General features: G+C 48.2%; 3 protein-coding genes across 3 annotated transcripts; 1 reads left to right on the top strand and 2 right to left on the bottom strand.

The window, feature by feature from the left end:
* The first annotated feature begins 1,278 nt into the window (after positions 1 to 1,278).
* LOC136522821 (uncharacterized) lies at positions 1,279 to 3,990 on the top strand. Its single transcript, XM_066516622.1, has one exon. It carries the CDS (start codon positions 1,411 to 1,413, stop codon positions 3,871 to 3,873), a length of 2,463 nt encoding a protein of 820 aa, XP_066372719.1. The 5' UTR covers positions 1,279 to 1,410; the 3' UTR covers positions 3,874 to 3,990.
* A 712-nt stretch (positions 3,991 to 4,702) lies between these two features.
* On the bottom strand, positions 4,703 to 10,374 carry LOC136523295 (uncharacterized). Its single transcript, XM_066517023.1, has 4 exons — positions 10,276 to 10,374; positions 7,033 to 7,063; positions 5,123 to 5,312; positions 4,703 to 4,907 (listed from the first exon to the last, which is right to left on the bottom strand). The coding sequence occupies exons 1-4, from the start codon at positions 10,372 to 10,374 to the stop codon at positions 4,703 to 4,705; spliced, it is 525 nt and encodes a 174-aa protein (XP_066373120.1).
* Positions 10,375 to 13,023: 2,649 nt separating this feature from the next.
* Positions 13,024 to 13,834, bottom strand: LOC136522727 (cytosolic calcium-binding protein 2-like). The gene is made up of 2 exons (XM_066516537.1): positions 13,651 to 13,834; positions 13,024 to 13,541 (listed from the first exon to the last, which is right to left on the bottom strand). Exons 1-2 carry the CDS (start codon positions 13,756 to 13,758, stop codon positions 13,215 to 13,217), a joined length of 435 nt encoding a protein of 144 aa, XP_066372634.1. The 5' UTR covers positions 13,759 to 13,834; the 3' UTR covers positions 13,024 to 13,214.
* Positions 13,835 to 14,892: the final 1,058 nt, after the last annotated feature.

The following is a 14,892-nucleotide window of genomic DNA, read 5'->3' as shown; positions in this document are numbered from 1 at the left end:
GTCTCGATCTGTTCTTCTAGCTAGGTTTGCATTTCCTCACTTAAGGACCTATTGCTAGTGTGCAATGACATAAGGACTTGACTTACTGTGATGGCCCTTAGGACTTGTCTTGGTTTGATCCTGCTTAGTTCTAGGGATTTGAACACGCAAGGAGTGAACTAGAATTGCATGGGTTAAGGTTGGTGTTGCTTAAATTTTTTAGAGCCCAATTGAACTCCATCTTATGTCACTCGATTCTTAAACACTTGTGGAGCTAGCATAGTGCAGTGTGGTGATCATAACTGCAGCAATGGGTATGGATAAGCCATCAGGATGACTTATAATTTGGAGTTGAGGGAGTATCAATTATACCAACTACACAATTAACATAGGAGACAACCTAGGGATTAATCCATTCCAATTATTTTCTACAATTGCCATTAGGAAATCTAAGAAACAATCCTCTACCCACACCCACCCATCTAGAAAAACATAGTGCGTCAAGGTTCAATGTGCATTCATTCATGGGAAATTTGTATTTATACAACCATAATTGATGAGGGGCCCTTTTCAACTATACCACGCAAATTGAGTCAATGACATGTTAGGTCTTGTATGTACTATATTACTCAGATGATCGGATGGTAGACGAGAAGTACATCTTATTCTTAGCGCAGTGGTATATATAAAAATATTCCTTTATTTCCTCTCTAGAAGCATTGTATACAAAAAAAACCAATGAGCTTGCTGAGCACGTGATCATATGTATTATATGGTATAAGGACTAAGGATGGATGCAGAGCTTTTATTTTCATAGTGCTCGAAGTTCAGTCAGTTGTAAAAAAACATAACTAAGGCAGATTCCAAATTAAAGGAGACTGATTGCATGGTGTGTCTTTTGGTAAAGAAAAGATAGTAGAAATTATAAATGCAAATAAAGGACAAAGACAAGAGAAATGCACTAGTTCACGTATTCTCTCATACTCATGCGCTGCTCTTTGCATCTTGGTAAAGAAAGATTCTGAAATTAATAAAATACCAAAGGCAAAGCACACAGCAAAAATAAACTATATATGCGAGAAGCCAATCATGCCAAGCACTTTCGATATATACATCAGTTATATCAGACTAAAACTTGGCAACAAAGCAAGAGATCGATTATACTCTCTCCTCAGTCGACCAGTTCAGTAACGTGAGCTTGAAGTTGAACACTAGCTATTAGCTTATGATCCTGGACACCAAACCAAAACTTAGCATGCACGCGATACCGTTCGCCGTCGACGACCAAGCAGACCGCGAACGCATGAAGCTTGCAAGGCAAACTAGCTTGCCTTATATAGCATGCAATGTGGCCAATGTCCAGGGGCCAACGACCAAACCTGCTAGATTACGTACACTGAAGCCTGTAGTTGTAACAGCCTACAGCTAGCAATGACAGTTTTTAACCATAGCGTCTACCTTAACGTGACAACATTATGCCCTCAACACATCAACTCGTACATCATAAACCTCACAGCATCCTACACCGACCAGAGCAATGAGCCAACAATCGTGTCCACCTCCGTCATCATGTTCGTGCTCGCCGGACTCTTCTTCAACCTCAACCTCTTCAGCGGCATCTCCGACGTGAGCGCCATCCTGGACCCCAAGGTCCGGCTCTTCCTCTCCTCGGCGCTCTCCCTCTTCCTCCCCGTCATGTCCTACCTCTTCTCGGAGGCCAAGAACGCGAGGTCCACCACGAGCTCCAGCTCCAGCTCGACCTCCTCCACTGCCGGTGCTGCTGACCTCTCCCTGACGGCCGGGCTGATCCTGGTGTGGATGCTCCTGGTGGAGCTCCTCCGCAAGAAGGTGGACGAGATCCGCATGCGCGGCTACTCCAGCACCATCCAGCGCGCCGGCCGCGTCTTCTGGCTGGGAAACCTCGTCTTCTTCAACATCAAGAGCGTTGGACGGAAGGCGGTGTTCGGCATCCTCTGGATCCTCTGCGCCACCAAAGTGGCGCAGCGGATCGCCTTCACCGAGGTCGGCAAGCGCTCCTACGCCCATGGCAAGAACGCCTCCGTGCTCACCTCCTACATGGCTCAGATGCTAGACGTCGACGACCATGGTGACGAGAGCCAGCAGCACCACCCTGCACCTGCAGGTGACCATGTCGACGTGGAGCATGGCGAACAGCATGGTGGAATAATTGGAAACGAGCTGCTCAGGAGGTGCAACTACATCGTCATGGGAGAGAAGAAGCTGGTGAAGAAGGCTACCGCAGATGGCTACGAGTTCAACGACGTCGCCTCCAACGACAGCATCGTCACCGTCGGTAAAGTCTGGGAGCTCGCCGAGTCCGACCAGCTCTTCGACCACTACGACAAGAACCAACGCCTCAAGAGGCTCTGCCTCTCCTTCGCTCTCTTCAAGTTGCTGCGCCGGCGGTTCGAGCACCTGCCAGCGATGACCGACGCGGAAGCCCGCGACTGCCGGAGCCTCATCTTGAACGGCCTGTACAACAACAACGGCGGCAGCGAGGGCAACGCGGCAGAGGCGCTGTTCCAGGTGATGAACGACGAGGTGAACTTCCTCAGTGAGTACTACCACTCCGTCATCCCCGTCGTCTTCGCGAGCCCCTTCTTCCTCGTGGCAAACTACCTCCTCCTGCCCGTAGTCGTCACCGTCCTATGCCTCATGTCCATTGTCCTCTGTGGCAACGGCGACGCCGGCTATGCGTTCAAAAGCCTCGGCAGAGACAACTACACGCTACGGTCAGGAGTTCCAAAAATAGTCTTGTGCCTTGTAGCCAGAGCTGCCAATAGATCTGCTCCAGCCTTCTTCTCCCTGGTAGACCTTGCTATCACCGTGTTTCTCTTCATCATCTTCTTCTACGAGGAGATATGGGAGTTCCTTGTTTTCCTCCTCTCCAACTGGTTCATGGTCTCAGTGCTATGCGACTACACCGCCAAACGCCATTGGCGTGAAAGCCCCACCTTCAGCGGAGCCTTCCGCCGCCTCCTGTGGCTGCGCAGCAAGATGAGCCATGGCGACCTTAGGCTAAAGCAATTCTCCGTGCTGAACCTTCGCTGGCCACTCCTTGTACCATTGTTCGCCCCACTCTCCTTGGCGGTAAGATCGGAGCCGGCGCCTAACAGCTTGAAACGATCCATCATAGATTGCCTTGTGAGACATGGCCGCGACAACACCCCTCTCACCAATGGCAAGTCCGTGTTGGAAAGGCACCATCTCTCCACGCAGCTCGCATGGGCTTGTGGCAGCGACAGCGTCGCCGAGGTCATCCTGACATGGCACATCGCCACCAGCATCTTGGAGGTGAAGTGTGCCCCTCAGAGTAAAGACGAAGTAGCTCTCAGCAGGGTGGCAACTAGGCTGTCCAAGTACTGCGCTTACTTGGTGGCGTTCCATCCGGAGCTGCTGCCGGACAACAAGGAGAAGGCGGACACTGTGTTCGAGGACATGAAGGCGGAGCTGAAGAGCATGATTGGGTGTCCGGCGTACTTCCTCTCGTCCAAGAGTACGAAGGTCCAGAGGATCATGGAAAGAGCAGGAGAAATCCATGTGGAAACGCCAGGCCAAGACAAAGCAGCAGAATCAGGCCAGAGTGATGACGAGAGCAAGGTCGTTCTGAACGGAGCAAAGCTAGCAGGGGACTTGCTAAGGGAGGGAGGTGACCGTCATGAAACAGTGTGGAAGGTGTTGGCCGACGTGTGGACGGAGCTCATCGTCTTCGTGGCGCCGTCGAACGAGGAGGAGCGCGTGAAGGGGCATGAGCAGGTCCTGGTACAAGGAGGAGAGTTCATCACCGTGCTCTGGGCGCTGACAACCCACATTGGCGTAACTCGGCCAACCCCCAACAAGCGATCATCAACTTCAACAAGTGGTCGTCTGTAAGCTTGAGAAGACTGGACCTGTATGTATGCGTGTGTCAGCATGGAGCTAGTTCTCCATTTGTGCTTATTTCCCCGTGCAGCCGTCTTGATGTTTTTGTATTTGCACATGAGATTGTATGTTTTGTGTTGGCTTCATCATTAATTTTGTAGGGGACATGAGGGTTAGGGACGCATATTCAATATTTATTATCACTAGCCATAGATGTTGGTGTATTTTTCTATAAAAAAATTATAAAAATAAGATAACATTTGATTTCAAGACAAAAAAAAAAGTAAAACGTCCCTGGAACGAGAGAGTACGTGGCTGGCCCATTGGACTACCTAGCGATGAGTAACCGCTGAAACGTTTCCATCTTAGTGACCATCCTTGCAGTTCATTGAGAAGCAAGAAAAACAGTACATGTACGTACAGAAAAAAGAGGTGGTTATATTATTCCTACTATCTACTCTTGTGAACCTTTTGCAGGGAGATGTAGTAGCCAGCTAGTCCACTTTGCAAAGCATCATGATTCATGCCACAAGTCTAATCTCATAAACTTGTCCCCAATCCAACATGTACACGTACACAGACCGTGCGCCATGCATATCACGCATCCGTCTTCTCTGACGGACGGACCGCAGCAGCAGCTGGCCACAAAACCAAAACCACACAAGATGGCAAAAATGTACACATCAGCTGACCGGACGCGCCGCCGCATCTTCTTCGTTCGCCCATCAGCTCCGATCCCATGCGTGGCAGCCGGACACGGCCGATGGGGGCCAGCCGGCCGGGCGTGGACTGCAAGGCAGGCAGCAGCGACGGACGGCCGGGCCGGACCGGGCAGCTGCCGTCAGAAAAAACCCTCACCCACAGCGATATTCCAGTTCCCAGTAGTGGCGGCCTTGTTGGCGGTGCACGCGGCGGCCGACGACGACGACGCCGGCATGGAGGCGGTGCGGCGCAGCTGGCGGTGGCGGCGCCTGGCGGCCTTGAGCGCGGCGTCCATGCCCCTCTGCTCCTGCCTGCAGTCGTCGCTGCAGAACGCCGCGTCGCCCCTGCATGCACGCATGCGGAATCGAATGAAGCACGATCGAGCACGAGGTGAAGCCGATGTGTATCGATTGACCAAAGGCATGCAAGAAAGCATCCATGATCCCGTGGCCCATGGCCGTGGCATGCAGGTGCAGGTGCAGACTGCAGAGACGACGAGGAGCGCAGCAGCGCATGCATATTGATCGCTTAAGAAGTAGCAGTATAGCTAGATACGTACTTGTACATGAAGATGTGGCGGTCCGAGGTGATGTCCCGCTTGCACAGGAAGCATGCGTCGAGAAAGTGGCGGTGGTCGCCGCCGGCGTTCCCCTTGCCGACGGCGAGGAAGAACCGGGACGCCACCTTCTCGTACCCAGGCCCGTCCCATGGGGGAGGGCAGGCAGTGCGACGCCCGGGGGCCCATGGCACTAGGGGCCCATGAGTATACGTATATGTAGTACATGTATTTGGCTCCATACGGTCACGTCAAGTTCATTCTGTGGCTCTGCGCGGTAACCCTTTCCTATTCGCGACTCCGCGTCAAAGCATGCGTGTTGTTGCGCCGCGGCAGCTATTCCGGCGTTCCCAAATCCTGAAATCCCGATTTCCGTAATATGGAATCCCGTGATCCCAGCAGGCGCCCACTAACCCAGCTGCGCTGCAGTCCCTTCATCCCTGTCCCCGACTCTGCGGTAAGTGATTATGGTTTCAGTTCATCAGTATTTATTGTTTGTTCAAACTGAAAACTTCAGTTTCTTTTTTACCTTGCAATCCAATACATACAGGCATCAAGCGATAGTGCAACGAATTGTTGATCTATTAGTTTAATTATTTAATTCATCAAGGAACTTATGGACATGCCACAGGCAGCAGGCTGTCCATAATTTGTTTTAAATTTTAAGTCATTTCATGGATTTCACCGTTCTTTAAGCTTCTTTGATGTATTGTCGTTTTTTAACAAACTATATTTTGCGAGTTAACTCTTATTACCAGTAGTACTATATAGTTCAATCTCGTGATATTAAAATATTAGATTGCCAGGACTTCATCGTCTTGTTTGCCCAAGGGCCCTAAAAATTGTTGGGACGGCCCTGCTCGTACCTCACCTCCTCCATACCTAGCGTTTCCGCCGCTCGTACGTCCCTGTGTGATAGAATAGATAGCCGGGGTCAGCCGCTGCTGGGGCGGTGGTGCCGGAGCGGAAGGAGATGGTGTGGCTGCTTTATACTTGCGTCCATCGGTTGTCTGTGTGCCTCGCCATGCAACTTGCGCGTTCCGGCGGGCGTAGCGTAGATCGGCAGCCGAGGCTTTTGGCACAATCTGACGGTCGCGTCTCCCACCGCTTTCCTAACACTTTGTTGGGTCAGTTCGGCCGGACAAATTAAAGACACACCTGATGCCGTGCATGCACCGCAGCACCGGGGACGACGTGTCGGGCTCGAAAGTTGCAGGCTACGCGTGCAGTGTATTCACTCGGGTACCACCGAGCAACACTGCCACACACACACTGACTCCACGCTGCAGCACACCGTAAGAACTGAAACAGGAGGAGCAAAATACGCTCCTGGATCGTCATCACGGACGAATCAGGCGGTGCTATATTACATTTGCAGTTAAACTGGGGTGTGTCAGAACCAGATACACCTAAACGTCAATAGGTGCAATATCTGGCAAAATCCACCCCCAAGGGTCAATGGTTACACCCACCAAATTGCTCAAGGGGCAGATATTTGTGAAGTCCCATCAAATGCAACAACCTTTATTCAGAGTAACTATACCAAGACAAGTTGCACATCATCATGTCGCACAAGTTGATGACGCCAAACAAGTACTCAACCCTTGACAAACCAGGGGCCAAAAGGCCACCCAAAGCCCGTTGTTCTCAATGATGCTAGAGCCCGTTGTTCTCAATGATTATAGTACAGCGCGCAGGTTGCACAAAGAACAGAAAAACCAGAGTCGATTTATTATTATTGACATACGGAGCAAGTTTTGCTCACGAAAGTGAAAGCCAGCCAGTAGAAGGATTCCATCCTAGACAGGGACTTGTTCTAGTAGGGACGCAGGAATCTTGTGAATTTTAAAAGTTGATGCTCCCTCTCTAGCTTCGGCCCATCGTGGCTCTGTCCTGCTGCCTAAGCCTCTCGCCTTCGCGGCACAGATAGTCATTGAATTTCTCCTGCCAACATGCATGTTAAACAACACATCAGAATAAAGCAAGTCTTGATTCCTTGACAAGAACAAAGCATATCAAGAATTATCTATTCTACAAGGCATCTACAGAGTAGCTGACTTCAGCTTGGACAAGTTGGTAGCCATGGGAAACTGACCAAGTTACTAAATAATAACATGCTGACTGACTTTGGATACGAACAACAAGATAACAAAATAGAAATCAAAGTAATAAACAAGTGGAGTGTGTAGTGAGCAACCTAACATGTTACCCAAGTATTGGTTGATCTCATGCATGACGCATCAACAGACCAGCCAATTCGTATTTGTAGGGAGAAAACTCTAAAATCGTTTATTTAAATCTAAGTCAGTTTTATCCTGGCAATCAACTATCACAACCCCATTCCGCTGAATACAAATAACATCAAATTTCTTCAGCAAATAATGTACAAGTACTACGATAACAAGTAACTTTTAGAATAGTGATTCAGGATGCCTAATCTTGTATGCAGTACATGATTTCTAAATGCATCCATAGTTCTACACAAATTGGTGACCACTACATTTGAGGACATGTTGATCAGCTGTTGTGCTATTACAAAAAGGCAAATCAACCCTTTTTCCATTGGAAATGAAGACACTAGGGAAATTCGGAACCCTAAAAGAATAGTACCCCGTTTGCCAAAATAATAATATAAATGCAAGGATTATTTCTACTCAGCAGATATTTATTCCCAAAAAAATGAAACTGGATGAATCAAAGTCCCACTAATTAAACAAACAAGTGCAAGGCTGCAAGCATACAATGAAAGAAGAGCATCAGAGTGTAAACTGACCGATAAAGATGAACTGTAATGCATTAACATATCTATAATCATTATTGCCACTTATTTTTCAAACATTTCAGTATGTAAGAGCATTGCCCAACACCAAAAAAAAAAAAAAATCACTGAACATGGTCAGAGTGTAATCATCAACTGTACAAGCCACACTAAAACCCAAAAGGACAAATCATGACAAAAGGCAATATTGTTAGAACAGGCACTCACATTCAAAACCACATTCTGCTGAATACCAGTGACATAAGTTTTTTTCAGCAAAGAATGCATAGTACCAGCATAACAGGAACCCCATACATTGCATTGACTCTCAGAGAAATTTCAGAGGAAGCCTGGCTATTGGGCATGGCTGGGGCTAAGGCACTAGAGGAGTCTAGGGCATCTATTTAGGCAGCTTTGGGTCATTTTTTTCTCTTCTGAATGTAACAGAGAACCAACCAGGGTCGGCTTGTATTGGGAGCTAAATTCTTTTTCTTAATAAGAAGATGTGTGGCTCCTGCATATTTGCGAAAGAAAAAGCATAACAGGGAACAAATAGATTGTAGTGATTTAGCCATTTAAAGGACGCCTAATATGCAGTTCATGATTTCTAAATGCATCATAGCTCTTCGCAAACTGGTGATCACTACATTCGAGATAATGATCAGCTGTTAAGGCAAACCGAACCCAGAAGAGACTATTGAAATTTGGGAGCCTAAAAAATATTATGTAAATCTCTACTACTTAAAAATTCCGCAAGGTTCCTGTCCTCGCTTCTCTCGTTCCGCTCGCCAGCCTAAATGCTGTCTCCGCTAGGCTCCCGGACCCACCCCACCCCACCGGTTTACCCATGACTCCGGTACACATCCGCACTCCGCTACACATCGATTTATTTAGTACTTCTTCCATTTTTTTTATTCTAGCAAAATTAACCTTATCTGAAGTGTATATGCACCCTGTTCGAAATGCACATCTACAATTCTCTTTATTTCCAGTTTTGCTGCTACCCTTTGGTGTCAGTATAGTGTCACTGAACTAAATAAGAAATATATTGTAGTAGTCAGCTGTGGAGTCAGCAAAAAAAAAAAAGCATGGTGCTGGGAAGGGGTAACAAAAAAAATTGCATCAGCTAATGTCTTTGGAACTATAAACAGATTGTTCATCGGCAGGAAATTAAACGCCTTCTGTCTGAAGACATGATTGTTCATTGGCACCAAATTAAATGCCTTCTGTCTTAACCAGTTGCTCTTAATAAGAAGAAACGAAAGAGATCAAAACCAGACAAGACAAAAAAAACTCAGAGCAGAGTGGGACATACACTAGGAACATCGCGTATAAGAAGGTCCTGAAACCATAATTAAGGTATTGGATGCTTATATACAAACTGTTGGTGCCTAATAATTTTTGTCTTACCCGTAATGTTGTCGTGAATCTAATAAATATTTTTATTCACACAGGAAATTGCAGCATGTTGCTATTGGGCTCATTGCTGTACTTATCTATTCGAATCTGTTCTATGGTCAATACAATGGTCCATGTGTATTTTTACTTTAAAAAAAAAATTCAGGTGCATCTATGGATATCAAAGATGGCGTTGTCCATAGCAACGAGACCGTAGCAACACACGGGCATTTAACTAGTAAGATACACATAAGGATTTTTTCTACTCTGCAGCTATTTACTTCCAGAAAATGAAATTAGAGGTACTAAACTCCCACTAATTAATCAAACAAGTGCATGGCTGCAGGCATATGCAGTGAAAGAACGGCGCCTGAGCTTAAAATGATCACTATAGGTGAATAGTAATTTATAATTACTACCTAGTCTCTCTTGGTACTTATTTTCAAATGCTTCATTACATAGAGCATCGCCCAATCTACCACCAAATCACAAAACAAAAATCAGAGTGCAACCCAATCATCAGCATCAACTGTGCGAGCCACACCACAATCTAATCCTGCGCGCTGAAATCCTTAAAATTATCCGGTGTCTTATTAGGCTGTCAAATCCCCTATTGGCTACCCAGTAACAAAAAAACCACTACAGTTTTGACCTGACCCACGTGGCAATGGCAACCCAAAATCACATAGCATCAGCCTGAAATAAGAGCTTGCTAGTCCTCGATAGCCCTAAGCTAACCATAGAAATATGCCTCTGCGGAGAACAAACTCCATCGCACCAAAATCTGCCCCCAAATCTAGGGTTCTGGGTTCGTAATGATCGCGGGCGGCAGGCCAATCCCCGGACCCCACGGACGCATCAACCAGATCCACGCTTCATACCACTAATAATATGCCGAAAGGGAGCAGCCGAAACAAGCACCGTGCACGGATGGCGCAGACTCGGGGACGGAATCGGGCGAGCACGTGATCCAGGAAGGAAGGGGGACTGATGACAGTACCTTGCCGCCGAAGAGGAAGATCCCGGCGAGGCTGGCGGTGGCGACGCCGCCCCAGATGACGACCGTCGACGAGAGCAGCGACCAGCTGCGGTAGATCATCTTCGCCCTCCTCGGGTTCCTCTCTCTCTCCCGTCCCTTGGCCTTGCCTCGCTAGTCGCTACGGCGCGTGCGTGCAGGTGCGGCGGCCCTCCTCGATGGAGCTGGAGTGCTGGACGGGATGGACGGAGAAGTCAGAAGAGAGAGACAGGTGAACCAAGGAAAGGGCCCAAGTTGTAGCGAGTGGCTGCTGCTAGGCCGTATGGTATGGCCCAAAGTTATGCAGGGCCCAAACGCGCGAGAGCCGTATGGCGAAAGAACGCTTGTCAGCTTGGGCTTGACCAGCCGCCCTATCCTTTTTCTATTTTTTTTTTAAAAAATCAACGGTAATGCTCTCGCCACCTGTGAACCAAATCTGACCGGCCCATTATTAAAAAAAATCTAGATGTTTCCACCCGAACAGAACCGCCTCGTGCCATGCGCCAAACCACTTCGCGCCGCGTGCCCCTGCGCCTCACACCGGACCCGCCTTGTGATGCGCACCCCGCCCATGCCACACGTCGCGCACCGCCCGCGCCTCACGCTGCGCTCCACCGCGCCCGCGTCAACAAGCCTTCATTGGCGGCAACAAGTAGATAAGCACATGTTGCTACTGTATATTTTTATACGTTTCAGATGTATGTTGCATATGTTTCATTTAGATGTTGCACAAGTAGATTTGATGCTGCATATGTTGCAATGGCTACACATATGTGTTGCAAGTTTATGTTTCAAAATTTTAGTTATTTCAAACGTATGTTGAAAGTGTTTAATCTGGATGTTGCATATGTTGCAGTGGCTATACACGTATGTTGCAAGTGTGTTTTCCAAATGTTTATGTTTCATCTGGATGTTGCATGTTTTCATAAAGATGTTGCATATGTTGCAGTGGCTATACACGTATGTTGCAAGTGTATGTTCCAAATATTTCACCAATTTCAGACGTATGTTGCAAGTGTTTTATCTGGATGTTGCATGTTGTAGTGGTTACACACATATGTTGCAAACGTATGTTTCAATTGTTTCACCTGATTTCACTATGTTGCAGCAGGTGCTGCACCCCACGCGCACTAACTCGCGGACACGCACGCGTTGCAGGCACCCATCCAGCGCTGCCTATCTCTGTCATGTAGGCCAGCTTCAATAGTTGGGTGTGCACGCAACGAGCGATCGGTGCCCGAATGGCCAAGCACTCCATGGTCAAAGTGCATGCATGCATGCAGAGCGCCAGAGTGGGCTAGCACCCAACGGACGTAGAACCAAGCGCTCCTGCACCACCAGGCTTGGTGCCCCATGGTGGAGCATGCAGCTGGGGTCAACGCGGGTACGCGCGTTGTGCTCCCACCCTCTCTCTCTCACATGCAGTTGGGCAGGCCCCATGCACATGCTCTCCCGTGCAGGCGCAACAGCAGCACGCGCGGACCCAGCAGCAACAGCATGCGCGGGGCGCGAAGCACGCGGGCAAGCACAGCAGCAGTAGCACACTCAGGGCGCATCAAGCCAGCAGGCGCAGCAGTAGCATGTGTGGAACCAAGCAGCAAGCACAGGGCACGAAGCACGAGGGCAAACACAGCAGCACGCAGGTGCGTGTGGTCCCGACGTCTGGGCGCTAGCATGGCCCAAAATCAAACATGGGATTTTTTGGGCTAAATCCATAAAGAACAGGTGGGATGGACCCTCTCCTGTTTTTTCAAAGCAAATCCTCTGCAGTACTACAAGGGACTGTGGTCCACCTGCCAACCACTACAGCCTTTGTGCAACACTGCAGAGAAGACATATCCCCTGTTTTTGTCCTGGTCCTAGCCACCCTCATCTTGACTCACGTCCTATTTCTATATTTTTTTTTCTTCTGAAGTTACAGAAATGGGCGCGTCAAATATGGAAAATAGGTTGTGTTGGAATAGGATTTTACCCATCCGCTCTCGACTCTACTTACAAGTGCCAACCTACGGATGATGTATGGCTGCATTAGAGCAACCACAATATATCCGGTTGAACCCGTCTATAGGAGTGGGCCCTGTAACATGTGGCGGTAGTTAAATAACACGTCATAATGTATTCGGATCAGCTGGTCTATATGAGTAGGTCCCATAATGAAATAAAAAAAATTCAGTCTCCAACTTCCCGTATCCCTTCTCGCGAGTGAACGGAGAGAGTGAATGTATTATGTTAGATGTACAGTGCACATAGTGTTTTTTATTGCCTTATGAGCTAGCCACAGTACTATGGGTACCTTTTTTATTTCTTTCCTATGGATCGGCCCCACCACGTTCCAGTTACCTGATACTAAATATTTAATTCTCTGTGCACTGGTTTCTGGCAACATTGTGGTTGCTCTTAGGTGGAATCATTGTTGTTAAAATCTCGATTCTGCTATCTGAGTTTACTTCTTGACATGACCAGAGTTAGAGTCTAATTCTATGATACTAGGCGACAAAATCTATGTTTATATAATTATTATGTCTAACATTCAGTGATTCTAATTTATATAAAGATCTACCATTTGATTTAGAATCTAACCTTGAGTAGAATCAAACGAGTTATGAATGCTCATCCCAATGTGGGTTCAAAGACATCAGACTGAGAAGTAAGGGTAGATATCAATTGCATAATAGGAATGTTGTGTTCATGAATAATCCATGGCAAAAGATTAGTAACGGAGACAACATTCAATAAGCCCAAGAATATTGTTTTATCAGAACCCCGTGGAGGAAAAATGGGAGACATCAAAGGTTTGTTACATGGTGGCTGAGTTTCTCTCCCGACCTATACATGTATGCCAACTCTAGAGAATTCAAGTGGCCCGTTGCTCGCATACTGATCATCAGGCATCAGCCAATTGACATGCATGCATGGACAGTTGATCAGCTTTGTGTTGGCTTCTCCTCCTCCTCCTCCTCGGCGTCCTTCTTCACCTCCGTCGTGGGCTCGGCCGTCACCTCACCGGTGGCGATCTTTTCCTCTGCAGGGGCTGATGGTTTCTCCTCCTCGACGATGGTCTTCACCATGGCTTCTTCTTCCTCCTCCTCCTCGTTCTCGGGCTCGACGATGACCGCCGCCTCCGGAGTGGTCACCTCATCAGCCTTCTGCTCGGGCTCGGCTGTGGCTGGCGGCTTTTGTTCCGCCGTCGTTGCCGGCTCCTCCTCCTTGTCCTCCTCCACCACCTTCTCAACTACCTGTTCAACCACAACCTGTGCATGAATGGCACACACATTATTCAGATTTAATCCACATCAAGAGAAAACAAAAATGCATATATAACTAGTTCATGCATGATCGAATGTGTTGTCATCACATCACCTCAGTGGGGACGGTAGTGGTCTCGGGTGCAACCTTGGGTGTGGAGATGTTGGCCTCAGCTGGGGCCTGCCCCTCAAGCGTCTTGGGCTTGGTTGCGCAGGCACCCATGGTTGCTGTGGCGGTTGCGGTGGCTGGGTTATTGGTCGGTGGAGGAGGCGACCGAGGAGGTGTTTGAATGTGTGGAGGTGGCTTGGCAATGGGGGAGATGGTCAGCATTTATAAGAGGATATGTAGATTGGTTAAATTTAGACGAAGATGTTAGCAATGGTTTGGAGGGGTTACAGGAACCAACCATGCAGATCTGGCAAATAATGCATGCATGCACAACCTGGTTCCATATATAGAACACCAAAGATATATGCGGTTCCCTGTCTTGCCATTTGTTGATGTGAAAAATAACACGGAGAGCGACATACATTGGCGGATCCAGGGGGGGCTGGGGGGCCTGCAGCCCCCCCCGTGAGCCTTAATTCCTTGTTAAATTACTGTAGCATCAAGCATAAATCATCATTAAATCTTCATTATCAATCAACATGTCCATTACTTAGCCCCCTCCTTGTAACGCTCCTCACACGAGCAGAGTTTGAGAGCTGCAAACACGGAATAAAAAAAATGAAGAAACACACCATCGCCAGCTCGAGCCTCGCCCATGGACACGCCGCTCAGGCTATCTCCAACAACAACACCCAAAATACAAGACACATTCGTCCTTTGGGTAGCGCTACAGGCAAAAGGTTCAATACCTATTCGGCATCTTCTCCAACAACAAGATCCAAAAGAGAATCATTTCTGTAAATGGGTTTCTAGGAGAGAGGATGCCCATATTTGGGTTGTGCCTCTCAGACAACCCAAAATAGGTCTCCCGTATAGGTACTCTGTTGGAGGCTGATTTTGGGTCTCTTGCTATCCATTTTGGGTTTGGATGCCCATATGGGTTCCTTGTTGGAGACAGTCTCATAGGCCATCCCCTCCCCATTCGCGTCGCCGCCCATCTCCATCCTGCTCTCCGATCTCCACCCTATCTGTGCAGTATTGACAAACCACAAGACACCACGCGTCCACGCCCTTCGGATCCCCACCTCCATGGCTCGATCCCCCACGGAGACTGAGCACGAGCAACACGGATGCGCTAGGCGTCCTCCAATGGCGACAACCACGAGCAGGAGTTGAAGAATAGGTGGTGGACAACTTCCTCATCATGGGACCTCAGCCGTCGCCTCGCCGTCGTCACCCCTCCGCCAC

The sequence above is a fragment of the Miscanthus floridulus genome, chromosome 18 (genome assembly GCF_019320115.1).
Source record: "Miscanthus floridulus cultivar M001 chromosome 18, ASM1932011v1, whole genome shotgun sequence".
Taxonomy (NCBI): Eukaryota; Viridiplantae; Streptophyta; class Magnoliopsida; order Poales; family Poaceae; genus Miscanthus; species Miscanthus floridulus.
The sequence above is the reverse complement of the archived record's forward strand: the minus strand, read 5'-3'. Positions and strand labels throughout refer to the sequence as shown.